Source organism: Nilaparvata lugens, chromosome 8, assembly GCF_014356525.2.
Source record: "Nilaparvata lugens isolate BPH chromosome 8, ASM1435652v1, whole genome shotgun sequence".
In the NCBI taxonomy this organism is placed as follows: Eukaryota; Metazoa; Arthropoda; class Insecta; order Hemiptera; family Delphacidae; genus Nilaparvata; species Nilaparvata lugens.
This window is the reverse complement of record NC_052511.1, coordinates 15,369,244-15,392,337: the sequence shown is the minus strand read 5'-3', so window position 1 is coordinate 15,392,337 and position 23,094 is coordinate 15,369,244. Positions and strand designations below refer to the sequence as shown.

Sequence of the window (23,094 nt, the reverse complement as noted above, 5' to 3'; positions counted from 1 at the left end):
CTATAAATTGAGGTGCCAATTATATAGTTTTCATAAAGTAATGTAAATTATTATCTCTCCTATCTTCAAATTTAAATTTTCCAACTTTAAAATAGCTGTATAAGTCAGAGACTCAAGAGGCGCCCGGAGAAAATTGAAAAGAAACTTTAACTTAATAACAGTAACTGGGAACAATTATAAATTTGAAGGATTGAATTTATATCCTCAATAAAATTCAAATACGTAACAATAGGCTATGGAAGAAACACCCTATTCTTATGCTGGGTGAAACATATGTGTCTTAATTCTATTCAGAACCATTTCAGGTCAATTCACTTGAAAAATCTGACGTTATTTTTTAATGAATAACGATTTGCCTCGGCTTGGCTGCAATCGGTAAAGCATGAGTGTAATAATATATAAGTCTGGTCGTGGTTTTTTAGAACACAATTTCGATAAAATCCTTATAGGCTCGCTCAGGAGCTCCTGCAGTCTATTGCTCTTGGACAATTTATAGAAATCTTTGGAAGGTATTATTTCCAGAGATTTAATTAACAATGCAATATATTGCTGTGTAAACCAGCTTATTCTATTATTGATAAAATCGGATGGTAATTCTCTTAATAATTCAATACTGATAATTAATAAATAGATAATAGATTTGTCCTGCGTGGTATTGGAGAATAAAATAAATGGTACACCATAAAAAACTTGATACATATATTGCACGAATAAATATTAAAGTCAGATCAATATGGAAATATATAGAGCAACAAAACATACACAACAAATACAAGAATAAATATATCAAAATAAAATATCACAGACTGGTACACTATTCTTTAGCTCTTTAGCACGACCATGTGCTTTTTTAATTCATTGATAATATGCATTCATTTGTAGGCAGCTTAGGTATCGACTTGCTGTTGCTTGTCGATTTAGGCAATCTCACTTTATATCATAAAATAATAAATTGATAAATCATAGATTATAAATATATATTTCTATAGTTTTCAGTATATTTCTCAATAATATATATCTCTTAGGGCATAAGGTTCGGCCTCTGATGGAAGTAGATAAATCAATTTATCCAGTGAACAAGAGCTACATTATATCATTACAGATTGTTAAATAGAATCAATGATTGAGTGAGCGTTTATATTACAAGATTAAAATTTAATGTTCCTTTAATTTGTGTACCTTTGGATATATAAATTGACTTATTCTTATTTAATAAAATATTTCTTATACCTTCTTAAGACTTGCGCAAGTTTTGTATTAATTTTAAATATTTATGACCTTTCCGACAAGCTAGCTTTTATATTTGTTTCACTCGAAGCACTGAGGGCGCCCTAGCTTTATATATTACGATGATATATCACTCACGTGCTGAATTTTTATAAGCTGTTGGTGGCGATCCGAATTTCCTGGTAGTCCTGGATTTTTGGTGGCCGAAGTCGTCTTCTCCCAGGGATTAAATAAATATTTAATGACTTTCGCTTCAATGCAGCATCACTAAGTCTTATGAAAAAATTAATAAATGAATTTAAACTTTAAGTCTTTAAAAAGTACAATGTAATAAAGGGTCTTGTGCTCTACAAAATTTTAGTATCCTTCCATAGTGGTGTCTTGCAGGCAAGTGGGCAGGTTCTACTTTTATTTCTACAATTTTCATTTCCGACTTGCAAATTTACATAAATTTAAATAATTTGTTACTACGCCATTTAAAGGTTCAAATAGTCCATGCCAATCTACTAAATTATTACCCATATCATATATATGATATTTTATATGTCCTCAGGCCATATCCAATACATAAACTGAATAGTAAAAATTTACAAAATCTTATCATTTATAGAAATATTTATAAATACATTTGAATCGGCTCTCTATTGTCGCCCATCGATTACTACCATTTGATTGGTTCATGCAAATTCACTACTGTATACATGCGCCTGGGAACATCCTACTTCCTTAATACTCTAATTTATTTTTATTTGGTGGTTTAAGTATATTTATTACATATAAAAGATGTTTATAAGTTGTTTCTCCCTCTACAACAATTAACCATGTGCTTTTTTAAAGTCCTCAGTTGCATACCATTTATTTACAATGAATTTTTGCCAAGGTGTCTGGCTAGACTTTATGTTATGCGACTTGATCGATCATTAGGTCGCCGATCAGTAGGTATTTTAAGCCCTACCTCAAATTTTCCAATACTTTATATAATATAATATAAATAGCAAATAACTTTCTTTTTCTATTCGGCTGTTCTAATTTTAGCCCTGATACCTGTTATTATCTAATCTTTTAGTAATCGTTATCGCATTTGGCGATACTAGACTATCTATTTCACTTCAGACCTATAAAATTCTCCCAAATAGGGATTTTGTTTACCCATCAGATTTTAATATGTTACAAAAATAATAGTGAAAATATGTTTCTATTCGTGGTATTCCAGAATGGCTTTGCTCAAGTTGGAATGATTGCATAGTGTGAACATTATATTGAAAGGTTCAATAATTTCAATTTTGGTGTTTATTGCAGCAAGATTTGAAACAGTAATAAAGTAAGTGAGCTAGAACATCTGCATTATTACACAAAAGAACTAGTTGATTTTTGATGCTTCCCTTTCTATTCGATTTGATCCTTATTATGTTGGAATTTGAAGTGTCAACTTTGTGTTTTACCTAACAGCAGTCTCAATAAATAAATAAATAGTAATACAATAAAATGATAACATACCTAGAAGTCGTGAAATGCTATGAAAAGGAAATTAAACTAAACTGTCTGATTAACTGCATGGTTTGAATTTTATTGGAATTTTTATTCCATACATTGTTGATTTCTTTTTTGAGTATATCTAGTGTTGTGTGGTTGTAAAGCTTTTTTTGTAAACGTAATTTGATAATCTCTCAATTTCTTCACCAAAACTACATAATTTACTGAGTTTTCTGAGGGTTGTCTCATCCACCATCATCAATTATTTATTTATTTATTTATACATTGATACATACAATATCATTCTCGAATATGAATTAATTGGCATTCAATGATAATCACCATTAATAAATTGGCAAACGCATTAGGCCTATTCAGTTGTTAATAAAAATAGGCTTTGATAAATATTACTATTCCATGACTTCAAATTATATGTTCACATACTCATCAGTAATTGATAAATTAGTTTGCTTGATATGTTTCTGTGTGGCAAGAAGTGAATCAAATTTTCAGTCATCAGTATCATTTAGGCCTCCCATTTACGTTTTCAACTAAACATAATAATAGTTTCACAATCTCCTTATTCTACTGACTTTTTATAATTTTTTATAGATTGGTTCATCAACGCGATCTCTAGTGGATGAAGAATGGTTCCACGGTGTACTACCTCGCGAAGAAGTGGTGAGACTTCTTACCAAAGAAGGCGATTTCTTGGTGAGAGAGACGACAAGAAACGACGAGAACCAGACTGTGTTGTCGGTCTGTTGGGGTGGCCATAAACATTTCATTGTACAGACTACTGCAGAGGTAAATTTTTCTCTTCAAAAATAACTAGATTTTAATTGGATCTGTGAAGATTCTTAGTGCCGGTTGTACAAAAGTCGGTTGAATTTTAATCGTGATTAAAACGTGATCGTGATTCCATGATAACCATCCAGAGAAGCCGTTCTTTCAAATGCCTTCTCTGATTATTTCTCTTGAAATTAATCACGGTTAAAACTTAACCGACTTCTGTGCAACCGGGCCTTAGTCTCCACTGTACCACCATAGACGAATGATCAAGATCTATCTCTCCATCTTTTCTCTATGCTACACCACTCACTAAATAAGGTAAACATTCCTAAATACTGTAGCCTATTAATTACGTTTAACGCTAACCGCGGTTTACTGGAAGATATACTGCATTAATTTTAATGTTATACATACCTGGTTTAAACCGAGATGGTAAATATGGGCCTCAATCTCTTATAGACAAACATTGTTTGTAGTAATAGTGTCATAGAGAAAAGATAGCATAAAAATAGGTGATATCATAATATATACTATCTTTTCTCTATGGTAGTGTTCATCGAGTCGCCTTCAGCTATTTATCTATTGTCTGCATTCTTATAGTCTTCTGAGCCATTGAGTTCTATTTCACATTCCTCTTCGCTAATATAATCTCTCAATTCTCTATTCTCTCAATTCACGATTGTTAGTGTCATGTTCGGTAACCGGTTGAATTTTTACAAGTAGGTACATTTTTTTATAGAAACAACGTTCTAACATAAAAATTAAATTCAAATAGTTATCCTTCCGGCAGTCGCTCTGTTGTAAAAAGTACAACAGTGTCAGTTTTTTTGCTGCACAAAACTATTGAATGGGTGAATAAGAATATTGAATGTGTGATTGTTGCATTGCAGGGCCAATTCAGGTTCGAGGGCCCGGCCTTCCCGACCATTCAGGAGCTGATCATGTACCAGTTCCAGAGCAACCTGGCCGTGACGAGTCGGTCGGGGGCCGTTCTGCGCACGCCCATTCCCCGCGAGCGCTGGGAACTCAACAACGATGACGTCATCCTGCTAGAGAAGATTGGTCGCGGAAACTTTGGTGACGTCTATAAGGCGCGACTGCGCACTAGCAACGACGAAGAGGTGCTAACTTATCCTGACTATTTATGAACTTATTTCACTCGTATTTATGAACTTGAAAATTTGAAAGTAGTAGCCTACTTTTGAAAAACGATTGATCGCATAGTCTCTATGTATAGATTATATATGTTGTATTTACATAGTATTTTTATAGCATATAGTAGGTCAAAATAGGTGCAGCAATTCTATTACTAAGAATTTTTGTGAGCTTCTATATTAAACCAAATTGAGACCATACAGCAATTACTTATGCATGCTGTCGACAATTTATTTTTGTAGCAGAAAATTTATAAATTTCCTTCCTGAAACTCCTTCCTTTTTTGAATATTCGTATTTTCCAAAATATTCAAAATTACGAAATAGGCAAGTACATTGAGAAATGTATTTTAGATCGTGGAGTACAAAGCTTACTGATGAATTATTTCAATAGTCCCCCTAAACTTACACCCAACTAAAGCTTCAGGTCTACTCATTTCTCATCATTATCCTTCTCGTCATTACCAAGGTTCAAGCCTACAGTTTATGTGGGCATCATACTCAGCAAATAATGGAAAATAAATAAAGCATCAGTTACCTCATCCATTACATCAGTATTGATATAATCATCGCATATCTCCCTCATTGTTAGAATAATTAACCTTCGGTAGGTTTTGTTTTTAATCTGTCATTTAGATTTTGTTTTGTTTTCAATTTGTTGCATTTTAGTGATTTGCTCCTTTTAGTAATTTTTAATAGGTAGGCCTACTTGTATTTTGAAAGTTGATAACTTGAGTCAACATAATATTGTATTCAATTATTGTTGGTTCATCCCATGAACTAGTCTTTGAACAAAATAATAAATTATTAAAGTAGAACGAATTCTATCTAGAAATAGAAATGAGTTAGTGAAGTAAAGTTTATTTGAAGTTAAATTACGTTATTCTCTACATGAAATTTCACTACTTATTTTATTTCTTTTTACTCCCTTCTTTCTCTCTCCAAGTTGTCTTAATAATAATAAGTTGTCTTCATGGTATTTGTTGATTTCCCAAGTGTTTTCTTCAAAATGAATCAATTGTTCGATGATTACTTTTTATGATTCATATATTTGCGCACTGGCTCCACACCTTTGCAGGAATCATTCTACCTTTGATATAAGTGATGGTTTTTTTATACAGATTATGTATAGTTTTCTATAAAGATCATTATACTGAACTTGCAATTTGTTATATTCTGTATCTTGATTGCATTTTTGTAATAAATTTGTGCTTTCTTGTAGGTTGCAGTGAAGACGTGTCGAATGACTGTTCCCGACGAGCACAAGCGTAAGTTCCTGCAGGAGGGCCGCATCCTGAAGCAGTACGACCACCCCAACATCGTGAAGCTGATTGGCATCTGTGTGCAGAAGCAGCCCATCATGATCGTCATGGAGCACGTTGTTGGTCAGTCCACCTTCAAACTTATCATTTTTCATCAATATGAAGTGCATTATTTACCCTCAATCGCACAAAAGCATCCTAAATTTTAATCATGATTAAATGTCACGAGAACCAATCAGAGAAGGCTTTATAGAAAAGAAGTCTCCTCTGATTGGTTCTTGTGGTAATCGATCACGGTCATAGAGAAACAATAGCACAAGTAGATATCCCATGGTATAGGGAGTTTATGTCGCTACTTCTACTGTTATCTCAAGCCGATAGTTGACATAGTTCTTTCCCGTGAAGCTGTGTGACGCTGGTAGTCTCTCATATTGTGCCGTTCAGTCTCACCCGGCCAAACAGTAAAAATCGACAGTAATCGGCTTGAGTTAACAGTAAAAGTTGTGACATAAACGCCCTATGGGATAGGGCGAATACCTTGGGAATATCATTTATGCTTTGTTCCTCTATAACACGTTTAAAAGTTGACAGAGTTTTGTGCAAACGGGTGTAAGTGTTTTATTTAAGGTGATGTATTTTCATTGGATGCGATTTATTTGAGATCATTTATGAATAGAAACAACTTGATAGTTTGAATAGAATAGAATATATTGAATATTTTATCAACCCAGACAGAACATTATTGGATTATGTAGCTGATGGATCTAAAAAATGAGAAATAAAAAATATCGGAACATTAAATAATGCTAAATTATTGTAGTCAGTTAACACTCCACAAAGTGGAGTACCATAACACTTTATTGATTAATACAATGAAGCTAATAACAATATATAGATGATACAGAACGATGTGATCGGCGACCTCCGGTTTATTGGAGTGAGGAGCTGGTGGCGGAGGAGTGCACAAGTGAGAGATGAGTGGAGGCATTATGTTGAGGAGGCCAAAGTCCACCCAGGACTGTAGATCCAGATAGTTCAATGTATGTAATATAGATGATACAGCAACACAGTTTATCAGGTTATTCATTTCACAAAAATACACTTATATTTGTATTTGTATTCATACACTTTCCTACGTGTCATATTCATTTTTGGTCGATAAACTCTTCAATCAAGCTACTTATTAAGATAATTATTTCGAAAATCTGTTTGAAACTCTAAGATTTTGTTCCAACCTAAAACTAAGATTAATATGTTATCAAACGTGTTTCAATAAATGTGTGGTTTTGACAATTTCTAGCCTGCTCTATATTATGCTACAGATACCTGGCATGGATCAATCAATTCAATCAATTTTATTCAAATCAACACAATACAATATACATAAAAGAAATCAAAAAACAAAAAAATCACAATCAAAAATAAATTTTCAATAAAATACCTCCACTACCTTCACCATAACATGGGAAATCTAAACGAATCTACAAAATTTAGATTTATAGTTTCATATGCTTTGGAAGTTTTTAATGATAAGTCAATGATTTTTTTGCTTTTAAAACATTCTCAGCTCATACTTACCAATATCGGACTTGTTATAAGGATAACAAGATCCTTGTTTAGGATCCTTGTTTAAGGATTCAAGTTTTTAGTTTATCGCATTGTAATTTTAATTCAATTTGACATATTTGATACCGGACTCACCAAATATCGCCTTATTAAAATTATCTTGATTTGTTGATAGGTGGCTCCCTTCTGACATTTCTGCGGAACAATGCTTCGTCGCTGACTCAGAAGCAGATGCTGTTGATGTGCAAAGATGCAGCGGCCGGCATGCAATATCTGGAGAGCAAGAACTGCATTCACCGCGATCTTGCTGCTCGTAACTGTCTTGTTGGTCAGTATTCACTGCAATTTATAGAACTGAAATCAATTTATTTACTGAATAATTTATATAGTTCCACTTTAACTTGACTGAATGAATACATTGTCTACTTAAACAATACATTGTTTTTTGGCTTGAACTCACTAATTCATTAAAATTTTTATTCATCACTACTTGACTACTTAATGGTGTTTTTTTTCAATAGAATTACAAGTACCTATACCCTTTATTGTTTTCTAAAGAAATTAACAGTTTTGGCTAAAAAGTAAATTCGTATGGCTTTTGTTGGTGGGGAGTCCCTTGAGGGAAGGTCCCACCTTGCCTGAATATATCATTTAAGCCGTCAATGGGCCTTACGACTGTCATACTTAAGCCGGGACCGACAGTTTAACGTGCCGATCCGATAACACGGGATGTTTTGGTTATGATTAGTTTTGACTTATCATGACATTATCAAACATATTCTGAGCTCATATGTATTTCAGCTATACTTGGTAAAGGCCTATTTGGTTCCCACATTTCCAATTAATCCAAGATTTTGATTTTGCTATTGATATTTCAACTTCCATAGAAATAAGGTTTCAAGTTAAAACTTATTTGAATTTTGTTTTTGATAATTATGTGTAAAATTCTTTCAAATGTTTGACCAATCCAAAAATATGACACATCGGACTGGTGGTAAAAAGTTGAAAATTGAACATGAAAAATATTGATTACAGTAGGTGTGAAAGTTATTTTAATGTGTTATGATTCGTTTTAAAAATAATTATGATTATTCTCTTTCTCCCTCCCTCAATTTTAATAAGGAATGAATGTGTTATTTTGGAAAAGTGATAAGTATTTATTTGAAGGAAATAAAGTTTTCTAATAGACATTAAGTATTCATTTGAAGGGAATAAAGTTTTCTAATAGACATTTTCGCATCAATATCAGCCATTTGTGTAATGCATAGGTCAATTCGAGCCTGTTATATTGTTATGAAGCGTATTGCTAAGGTACCTATTAAATAAATAATTTATTCCGACTATTAAATTTATTTACACAAGAAAAAGTCAAATGATTAGGAATATTGATTCTAAATTTATTATCAGTTGGATAAATCATGCATAGGTATTGATAATACCAATTATAGCGTACCATTGTATATATGGCTGATTCTTTGATGTCGTTTGATTACAGCGGCAGATAACAGTGTAAAAATATCCGACTTTGGAATGTCCAGGGAAGAAGAAGAGTACATCGTTTCTGATGGAATGAAGCAAATCCCTATCAAGTGGACAGCACCTGAAGCTCTCAACTACGGTAATTATTATCAATAGAACATTTTAAATACTCATAATGTCTGTTTGCTAAGGCAACCTATGTAGAATCTATTATGAATCTATATAGCATACACATCATATTATGATTGAGAAGATTTATGATTAAAGTGAGCATAAAATAATTACAATACGTTTTTTAAACGATGAGTTGTTCAATGGTTGGTAGTTGGAAGAATCTGTTCAAGCTCACATAAAATTCTACATTCCATTCTCTAATTTATACCATCATAGAACTAGTAGTTCTGTGAACAGTAGACCTCGCGCAGTTATAAACCACAGTCTCCTCTAATACTCTGTCCATCAGAGTAAATTCTGTCCTGTCCTGTCGTGTCGGCGAGATATCGGTGTATAAACTACTAATGGCTGTTTGGGTTGTTGTATCGACAATGCTAACAATTTGATATAAACAGCTATGCTGCTATCATCTAAAGCTTACCGAGTTGAAAGCAGAGAAAAGTCGGGAGAAAATACTATGCTACTTCAAGTAATCAATTGCATGCCTCACTGCATGCAAAATTAATAGTCCACACAACAGCTGTGTTTTCAATAAGTTACATTGAGATATTGAATTACATGCGTCATTTCATGCAATTTATAATCCACTCGACAGCTGATTTATGATGAATAATTCTATAGTCTGATTTTTACGGTAATATTGGCGTATGAAGGAGGCTCCTTTTCCTTTTATATTACCCTTGACATGCAAAATTTCCAAAAACCTTGTATATACGTCGACGCGAAATTAAAAAAGGAACATACCTGTCAAATTTCATGAAAATCTATTGTTGCGTTTCGCCGTAAATGCGAAACATAAACACAAATGCTAAACCGTCGACTTGAATATTAGACTCCACTTTCTCGATCAATAAACGATCCAGATTGTTCATTCTATCCTCTGAGTAGATTTTTTCATAATTATACAAGTACGAGTGTACCACCTATTATTCATTATTGTCAATTTTTTATAGTTTTCAATTTTTCTAAAAAAGTTGTTTCATAAAGACTTAAACTAGAATCAATTTCTGCTAATTTGGCAGAAAAGAATGTAAAATATTCAGTTAGTCTATGTTTCTTTCTATTTCTTAGTTTTGTTAATAATTTTGATTTCTGTAGTCAACCAGTGCTCTGTGAAGGAAACTACCAATAGATCCTTTAGTTCCAATTGGAATATTTATTCAGATCTCAATATTTTGCCAATACTCTGTATATTAATTCTCTTTAACTTTCCTCAGTAAGAACATAACCTATTTTTTCTGACATTATATTATTTATCAAAATTTGGGAACAGAATAGTTTTGGGCTATGCTTGTTGTTCTATCCCGATCATATTCATATGATTTGTAATTATATAAAAAAATCATATTTAGGAGGAATGGTGCAGAGTTTTGAGTTTTCAAACATCAGTATTGACTGACTGAGCGAATCCGTTTCTAAAAAATGCTGATCACTACATCAGGTACTATAGGAGGGTTACAGCCCAATAGTCTACTATCAATCTAGATTGTTTGTATATTTCCACTTGAAGAGAAGTATTTTAATATATTTCCTATTTCTTGTTTTTCAGGAAAATACACATCGTTGTGCGATGTGTGGAGCTACGGTGTCCTCACCTGGGAAGTATTCGCCAAAGGTGGAACTCCCTACCCTGGGCTCACCAATTCCAAAGCAAGGGAGAAAATCGATTCAGGTATTTTGATTTTCAAGATAAAATTCCATTCTATATTAATTATTTCCAAATGAATTAGTATATGTTCTAATGGACATGACATGGAAGGATACCAAGTTGGTTATAATATATTAAAATATTTATTATTAGAATGGATATAATAGGATTTGTTTTCCATGACAAAACTCTCATTTCCTATTACAAATACTGTGAAATGCAATTATTTATATTCGTAACAGTATAATTATTGTGATATTGCAAGATAGTTGTTACATATTTTGTTTTTTATTGTCAGGATACAGAATGCCAGCCCCAGAAGGGACCCCAGATGAGATGTACCGACTTATGCTCCGTTGCTGGGAATATAAGCCTGAAAACCGACCTCACTTCGAACAAATCTATTCTGTTGTTGACACTTTATGTTCCTCAGTTCGGTAATGTCCATTAGATATGACAATTTTAGAAAAAAGTGTAATCTGACGATGTATTTATGATGAAATATCTCCACACCATTGGATGTGTTGCTTGTTCATAACTATTACTATCATTATTTGTAAAAATACCTTGTATTTATTCAAACTATACTGTTATTCTGTATAATGTATTTTTAATATATATTATTGTATAAATTGAATTGGAAATCTATGAAATTTGTATTTTTTGATGATTGATATCCTCTGAACTTTCTGAACTTCAAAGACCGTATGCACTATCTCAGCTCAAACGGAGATTGACCAGCTGGCGGTTTGAACTTGGAATGCAACATATTACAATAAATTCAACCTTCACTTCAAGTAAACTTAGATTAGCGTTGTAAGTGGATGGTGCCACTTAATAATTATTATTATAAGAGAGAAACAAGAATATTTGTATATCTAGTCAGATTTTGAAAATTCGTAGCCGTTCAAGAGACGAGGACAATTCAAGTCTTGCAATTTGACTTTTTGGAGCAAATTTTCTAATCTAACGAAAGATTCTTGGACCCCAAGAGCCATGATCGACCAGAGAATGAGCGATTGTTTCATTCTCTACAATATAACTCCTTGACAGAGTCAAGTGAAACATAATTCGATTTCTGTGAGACTTTTGCTCCTAGATGCGAGGAACACGAATCTGCAATCATATTTTCAATATTCGCTCCAGTTCAGGAGATATAGGTAGCCATTTCAAAATTGTCAGATCAAAGTCCAACTTTGCTTCGAAACACTGCTGCGAAAGAGAGGCAAGTACTTTTTGATATGAAACATTCAGCCTACAAAAAACATAGAAAATTTGAGGGTTCAACGAGCAAATCTTCTTGAAAACGCTAATCAGGGTTTTGTACGAAAGAGGGGATATTATCGATTTAGCTGCTTCTCACTATGAAATACTTCTTCATCACAGGCGTTCTTGAATTTAGTTACAAGTGGATTTTTTCGCTTAAAGATACATTTTTGAAGATTATAATTCATGTAGCTAGATCATGTTATCAGCAGGAAACAAGGATATTCAGTCAGGTTTTGAATATGCACATCCTTTCAAGAGATGTGGGACAATCATTGTTTTGCATTTGCAATTTTTGAATGTCTATAAAATCTTCTGAACTAATCTTTTGAAATTCTCCAATCTAATCACAGATTCTTGTTCCTCTCTTTATGGACTATCATCCACCAGGAAATTTCTCGAAACACTTCATATTAGAGTAAACTACGGTATAAAGAACTCAGTGATATGAACTTTATAAAATAACATTTTATTTCATAAACTTTTTCAAATTTCAAAATAACATCTATACTTTTATAATATGTACAATATAATAACACATATTTGTAGAAAAATACATATGATTTTGTATTTTGTCAAAAAATAACTCACTAAAACTAAACAAAGAAAAAGTCAATTTACAATATTTGTAAGAGGTTTTAATTTTAATCAATTACTAGAAATATTTGCAAAATAATTATGTGTACAATAAATTTGAAACTACAGTATTTACATTCTAATATCACAATAGAAAAGGCGTGTCCAATAAAGCCTCAGAAATTGCATCAATTCATGCAAGCACTGATTACTAATATGTATATATAATTATATAAAACAAAAAATGATGTGATAGAACTTCCAATGAGTATAATACTCAATTAATGTAGATTAGCATTTCAATTTTATTTTCATTCCATTTCATAGTTCTTCTTTTAAGCGACTAGAGACCCAAAAAATGTAGATGGTTTAGGTAATGGTAACTCTAAATACATACTCTGATTACATCAGTAGAATTCTGTAGTAACTCTGATTGCATCAATAGAATTAATAGTTTCAAACATAAAACCAGAATTCTTATTGTAATTCTAACAAGATGTTTTTCATTTTTTGGATTTGAGCTCTGAATGAAATTTTATCAAATTTATTTTGTGCAATTTTACCTGTAATACTCAGATAATAATACTGTTCAAATTTCTAATAGTAAGTCAAGTGTGATTGAATATTCATACAGAGGACTTTATGACTACTAATGTTTTGAAACATTATTTCAATGTTTTCATAGTTACATCGCAAGTGAACATTAAGCAACTTCCATGTTGTAACTAATGCACTCCAATGTCGACTTCAAGTTTCAATGACAAATTTAGTATTAGATGAAATTCTAATTTAGTATACTAAAATTAGATAGTAATTTAGTATACTAATTAGATACTTATTTAGTATTCAAAGAAACCAACAAGTAATTTTCCATATTCATTGTTTGGAACTGAATTATGAACTGTTTACATCAGCAATAATTCAGAACATCTTTGAACAAACAGAGCAGAAAATTGTGAACAAGAATATTCTAGAAACAAATTTCCTGATAGTTAGTATTTCGCTGTTACAGAGATGTTTCAAAGACACATCTTGATAGATTTTATGCGAAGTTGAATATATCTTCAGTAGCAAACTTCTGAAAGTAGTTAAGCTTCAGCTGAAGCTGTAAACAGGAGAAACATCTGATGGACTTCCAATCCAGCAAACTACAGGTGCAATCTACTATCTCACTTCAACCCCATGGACACTGTCGCCTGGAAAAAAGAGAATAAACACATTATATTTAGTTGGGAGACTATAAAAATTGATTTTTCAGAATTTCACCAGATAAGAAATAACGAAAAGTTTGTGAGAAAAATCACTCTATTTCATCCTTTAAATCTTGACATTAGAATAGGCTGGCTACCTTAGCCTTGACATACTGAATAGTTGAATCAAAAATATTTGTATTGAATTTGGAATTCATTTAAATTCGACAAACAAGAATACTTTCTTATACACTGATGATATTTAAAGGAATTTGAAAATTAAATTCAAGTCATGTCATAAAAGGACTTGAAATAAGTTGGTGAAAAAATATTATTTCATATTCAGGTATCAGGTACTTATATCAAATGCAAATAAAGTATAGAAAAAGTGGATGAGAGAATTCAAGATTAAATTTAAAATTTCTCAAAATAAAATATTCTACACTTTTTTAAAATTGAAATTGGGGAACAAAAATCATCGAATGAAACAGATCTACTTGCTATAGAAAATTTAAGTATAGTAATCATAAACCAACTTTACTAAAGCATACTAATCAATACGAGGAAAGGTTATGTGTTGGAGGGTAGCATCTTCCGTCTAAGTTTTTATCATGTACCTAATTCATAATATAAAATTAATATTATTGTATCTCATTCTGAAAATGATTGTCTTTCAGAAAATTAATAATTTTATTTAGCTCACCTTTTCGTACAGAGTCCAAGCCATAGCAGCAATCAGAGTTTTCCTGAGCATTCTTGGTCCAAGTCCTTTGAAGTATCCTTTGATTCCATATTTCTGGAAATAAAAGAGTTATTATTTTACACCTGGAAAAATAATTATCGGTGATGATTTACAAGAGAACGACAGTACAATATTATTCATAATAATTTTTGAACGGTTCTAAAACCAGTTTATGAGAGTTGTGGATCACTAAAATCTCCACAAACCTAGATTTACCACATTTCTTTACTACGCTTTTCGATATCAAAACAATAATTTTTTCATATTTTAAAAATTGTCACCATTATAAATATTGTTCCCATATTGCCACTATTGTTTCATTGTACAAAAAATTTCTCCCTATGTAAGAAGGACCACTTCAAGAGCCGAACTCCTCCAAGTATGAGTTTATGAATTTGAAAATCGCTTCACGGTGGTTCGAAACCCATCTAAAGCTGAATGTTCACTCATCTGTCTCATTATCCACGCACAATCCTAGAGCTCATGTGGACATCACCATAGAGCAAAGATAAAACATGAAGATATCACATAATATAGGCGTTTATGGTCCAATCTTCAATGTTAACTCAAGCTGATAGTCCAAGTGTTTTTTTCTTAAAGCAATGCAAGTCTCTCATACCATGCCGTTCTTACACCCGGCCAAAACGGTAATAATAATCAGCAGTCTTGAGATAACAAGAAATCGGCTTGAAATTTGAAACATTATCGACCTATACCATAGGATATCTACTTATGCTATCTTTTCTCTATGGCATCAACCTTAAATAAAAAATAAATAAATAATTGTACTGTACTCACCTTATGCACGTAGACAAGCACCCCCGGCAGCGACGCGAACTTGTTTGGATAGAGCTGCATCTTGGTCTTGATGACGTCAGCGGGCTGAGTGACAGTGGACGCGAGGATGCCGGCAGCCACCCCGCACCCGAAGTTAGCGAGCGACTGGCACTGTGTCATGTCGGCCGGCACCAGCGCCTGCAGCTGCGAGTAGAACATGAAGTAGATGCCTGAGAAGGGGGCGTCGCGAGCCAGGGTGGGGAGCAGACCACAGGTCAGGCCTCGGGCCCCCTCCTGCCGGTAGATCTGCAGCGCAGCTGAGGGGATACTGGTGTATTTGTAGTGACCGCTCTGAAAAGTAACACAGAGATTCGATTTGAAATTATGTACAAAAATCAAAGGATGTAAAAGGATTTACAAAGGATGAATTATAGGAATGTGATTAATAACTATTAAAATTATTGTACTTGTAGCGGCCGCAATCAGAAACGATGAACAAAGTAAGGATATTAGGTTAACGAGTGTTAATTGGAATTGTATTTCTATTGTTTAATCTGCGAATTAATACAAGAAGAGTGCAATAAGACTGTTTTATAGAATTTAGGTTTTGTATAGGCCTATCTATTTATAATTCATTTCAGATCTCACTTGTGATTAATTTGAAATCAATGTTATAAGCTTCTTTTATTAAATATTTTTTTTATTGTTTTTGTTCAAATGGCAAATAAATTGATTTGATTTCGGCTTCAATTATGATCGTAATAGAGTAATATTTATCAACCATTGAGACAAGTACAGGTTTTGCCGAAGTATGTGGTTCAGAAGATTTAGGTATACAATGTATTACAAATAAATGAATCAATAAGTGGAAAATTCAATTATTACAGAAGGTGGGAGGTATAATGTATGTAAAAATTATTAGATTAGAAGGTAGGTGGGCTTACCTATAAATAATGATTATAAAAAATATCAATTATATATTTTGATTAAAACCGTATAGCCTACAATATGATGCTGTTTGGATGTTGAAAATAAAACTGTTATCAAATGTAGAATTTGTAACGGTTGCACAAAAGCCGGTCAAATTTTAATTTCACGAGAACCAATCGGAGAAGATGTCTTTTCAGAAACGCCTTCTCTGATTGGTACTCTTCGTGGAATTAATCACAATTAAAATTTAACCGGCATTTGTGCAACCGGGCCTTAGTGTGATGTAGAAATCTTGGGTGTTTGTATGTGTGTAAAGATGTTATGGTATTAAAAATGAAATTGTCATATTTTGAGGCCATTACTTAATTTTGAGGCCAAATCAAGTTTTGTCGAATGTGTATAATAGCGTTAAGTACTGAAGAGGTTGAAAAATAACAACGCTGTAAAGTATTGAAAACAGTTATCAATTCAGGAAATCTAAGTGATAAGCTTATAAGTAAAAAAAAAAAAAAAAATAGTGGCAATTTTGCTGAGTGTGATTTCTATATGATAGCTGGATTTTGTTTAAGTTATGAGAGAGATGATGAGGTGTAAATAAACCTACAATAAAAAATATAACAAGTACTTGGTTGAAATGAATAATTAATAGGATCAGTTTAGCTCAATTACCTCATATCGTGTCTTGATTACAGTCATTGGAATAAGGCAGACACCACTGATGCTTCGAGCAGTCATTCCAATCAATATAGCTTGAATGGATGAAGGCTTATTCTTGCCATCGTTGCCAACAAAAACTCCTTTCAGATAATGCAGTGATGCAAAGTAGAGGCCAACTCCAGGTACACATCTTGAGATCGACTGCAACATAAATAATATAATCATCAAACTATTGTATTCTATTCATTAACGAATCTCCCAAAACAATAAATAAAGTGTTATTTGAAACAATTCAGAAACAATAATAATTCATGTTCTCCAATAAAAAAATCAACCAAATGGTAGTAGTTTCTATTTAAAAATGATAAATAATTAGAGATACTAGAGCGATAAGAAGTTAGCCTTTTATGTCTGTGTTCTTGTTCTAGAATGTATCCAAATCACGATATATATTTGAACATATTATTTAATTGTGTGAACTAATTAAAACAAATTATCTAATTGAAAACTTGACATGGGATTAGGATGAATGTAAGGAAGCTGATTAATTGAGAAATTGACACAATTATCAACTTGGTAGCATTTTATAAATAAATTATATACGATCACACTTACATCCAGTTCAAATAAATTGAATGCTACGATAATTGTTATAAGCTGATTTATTTATGACGAAATAAACTTACAGGAATCATTCCACGCCATAAGCCAGTCACTTGCTCCTTCTGGATGATTGAGGACACCACATGGAATACGCCGTTATTGACTGGACGAGGTCTGCAAAAAAAATATATCAACATTATTTTTTCAATCACTCAGTACTTCTACCAGAAATCAAACATTAATACTTCTTGTAAAGAGTCAAGTTTTCAAGAGTCAAGAGCTTCAGTATTATCTGTGGAATATGACGCTAAAATTGAAAGGAAATAGTTTGCTATTTCATTTAGAACAGCTTGGAATTTTAAAGACTTATCTGAATCAGTAGAATTGAATGATAATTGATAAGGTGGAATTTTATGTACATTGAGTTCAAGTTGAAATTGGATTATTAGGAAAATAATATTATTAGTTAGTAACCAATTATTGGTTTATTTTATTGTAATTTTAATAGGAATTATACTTAATAACATTCTCATTTTGAATAAATTTATTAGTTATATTATTGATGAATATATATGTTTACTAAATATTTAGAAGAAAAACCTACCAAATAACAAAAATTGAGAAAAATCTAGTTTAAAATTCGATGGAACCAATGGAAGTTTTTCCGAAATGCAGTATAATTTTCATGGTGTGAAGAATAATTCAAACAACGTACATTATTATCTGTGACATGAAAATTAGTTTCATCACCTTATCAGTAGCCATTATTATTTGGCATTCCCAATTTGGTGTTTAATGAGTGCATTTTTCAGCTATCTAAATTTCCAATTGAGATTACATGATACAATATTTAAAACTGGCCAATCTAGAGTTTTATTCAAACAGTAATATTAAAGTGAAATAAATACAATACACGCACATAATTTTATGTACCCGTAGTTCAAATATTGCACTCTTTCTGAATGAATAATATGGACTTTCAGAGAGCTTTCCAATGATAATAAGATTATCATGATGATTTCATAATAATATTCATTTCATTCTATTTTCCCTCTCTAGTAGACATTAAATACAATCATAATTGTATCATTAAACAATAATAAGATAAGTCTTACGTTTGAATATTCAAGGTAGTTCTTTGTATCTATTCAACTTCCTTGATAATAAAACAAATTTGACGTATTTGCCAATGATTCAAGTGACATCACGAACAAGATAATATTGGACATTATTACTCGCTAACCAAATTTCAATATTATTGAACAATAGAAGCGGACTGATAAAACAACAATAGCCTTTATCAATCACAAACAATTGATACTAAACGTCATCATTATTGACGATGTACTATAAATAGTAAAATTATCTACTTTCACAAATGGATTGATAGACATGTGATTTTTCCATTTCTCTGATCAATGAGGAAAGAAAAAGGAAGTTTTATACAATATGACGTTGGTGGTATAACGTATTTTGGAGAAATATTTTCATATTATGACATGATCTTATCGATAAATTGTTCAACTTGATTTCTTCGTCATCAACAATATAATTATAATATTAAACAAACGTCAAGCTAATTTGTCATCAATTGGTTCATCTTTGACGTGACTGTTAATTTGTCATCAATTGGTTCATCTTTGACGTGACTATGTTTATCATCTGATGCACGATGATGATGCAGGATATTTGATAAACATAGAGTAGCAATCTTCATTTTGACAATCACGAGTCAGAATGATTATTTTTAGTATAGTCATGACTCACCCATTGTAGACGGTTGATGGGCTCGTCTGAAGGCGTGTTTTGACCAAATCAAGAGGTTGGAAAAGGATGGTTGATACTGTGCCTGAGAAGGAACCGGCCAGGAAAGCTTTCACTAGAGGTGACTGGAAAAAGAAAAATCAATTAAAAATATATGGCAGTAATATGTAAAATTGTTTGAATTTAGTATCTGAAGGTTTTCTATATTTTTAAGACTATAACTTAGTTGATGAGTGAACTGCAACAATGAAACCTTTTAAAGGAAGAGAAATTCAAGTACATTAGAATATGAAAAATAAACTTAAAAAATTGAAAAAGATACAAGTTAACATAGACGCGGTGAAACGGTTAAAGTTATTGATTTTCAGATATTTTATATTTTTCGTCAAAACTTCCTGTTATCGGATGGGTGCGTTAAAAAGTCGGTCCCGGCTAAACTATGACAGTCGTCGACCCATTGACGGCTTAAATTAAATATTCGGTCAGGTGGGACCTGACAGAGACCCGATAGAGACTTCCCAACAACAAAAAGCCTTACGAATATACTTTTTTCAAGACCTCGTACAAGTAACTTACAGTATTGTTGGAAAATTGAGGACTGGAAAAATAAAATATCTTTCAAATTGTGATTTGTAAGGTTTGTTTTTACAGGAAAACACATTTTTCTATTTATATGTTGATTCATCAACATATTTAATCAATAAAGAAAAATATAAAATTCCTTATTGGTATTGAGAAGATTTGAAAATTATACCAAGCTAAATTACAATATCTGAATAAACGATTACTACAGAACATTTAAAACGTAGTATTGAGTCAATCATTCTGCGTCCATAAAGAAATTTATATGTTGATATAGAATTTGGAAGATAGACATTATTAATGAACGGCGTACTAGGGAATAAAAAAGATATTATGTAAAATGTTGCCTTATCTAATGAACTGTCAGCTGTAGGGTCAGAGACATAATTAATCTAAATCCCCCGCAATGAATTTTATCAGTAAAATAATTGACCTTGTATTTTTCAATTGCGAATAATTAATGGCTAGTCTTACAATGAGCAAAATTTGGTATGAGTGTAACTTATCAAGACATTAAAAATGGAACAGAGTAGATAAGATTCTTTACTTAAAATTGTCATGTGACTTAATTGCAAATCTGTTGCATTTTTAGTTTGATAAATAGGTAATATGGACCTACATAACTCATTTATATAAGATATATTTTTGTTGAATACCTGCTTATGTAGGTACCGTACCTAATCTAAAATAAAATTGAAAAACATAAAGCCTATCGAATTTGCATTACAGTTTACATACTTACAAGTTCATCATTCTTGTCATCTTTATTCTGATTACTCTGCACTAGATCTAAATCGCTTATCTTCATATTCAAGAGTCTTGAAATCTTGCAAAATAAGTAGGTACCTAAGCTCAGAGTACCGTACCGAATATCAACTTGAAATTGAATGTTAATATATTTTTACAATCCGTGATAACTTCAGTGACCTCGTACATCTTAATATGAGATAGTACCGTAATTCTCTATTCAAAGAAAATAGGAAGACCAATGATAGTTATTAGCTTCATCTTTTTCACAAAAATTTAAGTTGAAGTTCAAACGTGATATGTTTGGAAGTACTGTACCGGTTATCTTCATTGTTCTACGGTACTCATGATATATGCCCATCTCCATACATATTTTTCCACTCATTCAATATAATTATTGAAGTCGTGTCTGTATTTCCAGCCTCTTCTCAACAAACACCATAGACTCATACCCACCATTCTATTTTTATGACACTGAATCTTCTTTCTTTTTTCTTCAAAGTTATTTTATAAAGTCAACTATTGAACAAAAATGTAAATAAGCTTATAAGTACCTTAACTCGGAACTCGATAGTGTCATTTTCAAAACTGCAATAGAAATTATTAAAAGACGTTCGTCATTTTATAAAATATGTACAATAATGACGAACGTCTTTCCTTTAATTTTCATCATGTGAATAAGAATAATGAATGATTTGCTACTTAATGCCCTTGTTCATCTACAGTGTGAAATTTGAAAAAAGTTTCATGTTAATGAGATCTATTCATTCAAACATTCTAGAAAACCATGAGAAATGATTTTAAAATGACGTTTCAATCAAATAATTTGAAAATATTTCTATATTTGTAGTGATTGAATATTGAAAGTATTTAATTATTATATTTATTGGGCTAATGAGCCTACCTTACTAGTGACTAGATCAATATTGGTGAGCTCATGAATCAGGATACGATCAAATCTCTTAAACCGCAGTTTTAAGATTATTGTTGAACAAAGACTTTGAGAATGATTTTAAAGTTGAAAATCAATTATATAGCAATAATCAACTTGCATGAAAATTATATTACATGGAAGTTTGAAGAATTGTTAGCGATATTGCTCCAAGAAACTTTTAGAATAAAGCCTGAAATATCTATAAAATACACGTTTTTAGAATGATATTTGAGTAGCTATAACATGAAAGCGGTGGGTTGACGATGTGGAAGAGGATTTGCGAAGACTGGGTGTAAGAAGATGGAGAAGAACAGCAGAATGTCGAGAGGGGTGGAAGGATGTGGTTGTGAAGGCTAAGGCTCCACATGGGCTGTAGTGCCAATAATGATGATGATGATGATAACATGAAAAATGAAGTAAATAGTTTGAAATAATTCTCTACTTACTTCATAAGCCATGATGACGGATAAAGTTTATAAAAATTTAAAATTGATGCAGTAAGAACTCGAAGAACACTAGTCACAACGCAGAAGTAATCCAGAAATATGCAAAATGTTCAAATCCGTAGAGCGAATACGCGATAACTTATTGGTCTTCCTATCACTGTTCACTGTAACGAGAGCAACTTCCCAATCGCGGGTTCAATTCAATTTGATAGCTTTTTAGAAGGCTATCGTCTTATATGACATGCTGCCAATGTAATTATCAATTTTTTCTATACAATGAATTGATTATATAAATTATCCCGATTGGCATTTTATCATGTCCGCTGGTGGTAGGGTCAGAGAGGTCAATGAGACCCCCTAGTTAGCAAGCAGCTATTTATGAATAGTCACACATTATATCACGTGATATGACACACTATGATACAGTTATTTTCCTATTCAACGAACCAATAACGCAAATAAGAACGCAATTCTTTTTATATTTCATCATGCCATCGAGAGGAAAACAAGAATGAATTATGTTTTACTTGCAAAACAGATCAATAATTAATTGATGATGAATATGTTGATTCAAAGATTTGAGGTCAATCATACAATTCATAATAGATTTGTTGATCCGAACTAAACTAGCAGTTGAAAGCAGGCGAACAGGAGCTTCCATAAATCGGGATTTGTAAGAAAAATATATTTTTGCTCAATATTGATTAAGCTACCTGTAAGTGAATAGGTGTGATAGAAAATCAAATATAAAAGCTGAACTCAGAATCTTGAACCTAAGACAAAACATTTTTCACTTATTGAAAAGATAACTCTTGAACTTTAAATAAATAAAAATATTAATTTGAGTACCCTTATAAATCAATTTGTCACTATATGTTTCGGCTACTAATGTCATTTTCAAGTGCACTTGGAATTAATATATTTTTATTTATATTGAAAGTAGCCCTAAAGAAAAAAGACTCTTGAACGTTCTTTGGAAATCTTTCTATTTGTAGGACTTCTACTATTCCTTCATAACTTTATATCGTTTGTAAAAGCTACACCTCCAAAAAGGTAATTGATTCATTATTTCACTTCAACTTAATACAAGATTGACGAAAAAGCT

The 23,094-nt window shown here is 31.9% G+C and overlaps 2 protein-coding genes across 10 annotated transcripts in view; one reads left to right on the top strand and one right to left on the bottom strand.

Annotated features, from left to right (window-relative positions):
- The window catches only part of LOC111064144 (tyrosine-protein kinase Fer), a 97,312-nt gene extending 85,884 nt beyond the window's left edge, over positions 1–11,428 (top strand). For 5 of the 8 annotated variants that reach the window (XM_022351824.2, XM_039434066.1, XM_039434065.1 and 2 more), the window contains 7 exons: positions 3,313–3,507; positions 4,383–4,613; positions 5,869–6,031; positions 7,650–7,802; positions 8,970–9,092; positions 10,677–10,799; positions 11,074–11,423. In XM_022351824.2, coding sequence (XP_022207516.2) covers positions 3,313–3,507; positions 4,383–4,613; positions 5,869–6,031; positions 7,650–7,802; positions 8,970–9,092; positions 10,677–10,799; positions 11,074–11,216 — 1,131 coding nt within the window. In that variant the 3' untranslated portion in view covers positions 11,217–11,423. Of the gene's footprint in view, positions 1–3,312; positions 3,508–4,382; positions 4,614–5,868; positions 6,032–7,649; positions 7,803–8,969; positions 9,093–10,676; positions 10,800–11,073 lie in introns of all 8 variants that reach the window. The other 3 variants (XM_022351826.2, XM_022351825.2, XM_039434064.1) reach the window with 2 other exon arrangements.
- A 1,695-nt stretch (positions 11,429–13,123) lies between these two features.
- LOC111064141 (mitochondrial glycine transporter) lies at positions 13,124–22,333 on the bottom strand. Of its 2 annotated transcripts, none has more exons than XM_039434063.1 (7): positions 21,990–22,333; positions 19,284–19,405; positions 17,600–17,690; positions 16,926–17,114; positions 15,348–15,677; positions 14,511–14,603; positions 13,124–13,813 (listed from the first exon to the last, which is right to left on the bottom strand). In XM_039434063.1, the coding sequence occupies exons 1-7, from the start codon at positions 21,999–22,001 to the stop codon at positions 13,787–13,789; spliced, it is 864 nt and encodes a 287-aa protein (XP_039289997.1). In that variant the 5' UTR covers positions 22,002–22,333; the 3' UTR covers positions 13,124–13,786. The 2 variants fall into 2 exon arrangements, with proteins under 2 accessions (XP_039289997.1, XP_022207515.2); XM_022351823.2 differs by lacking the exon at positions 21,990–22,333 and adding an exon at positions 20,605–20,772.
- Positions 22,334–23,094: the final 761 nt, after the last annotated feature.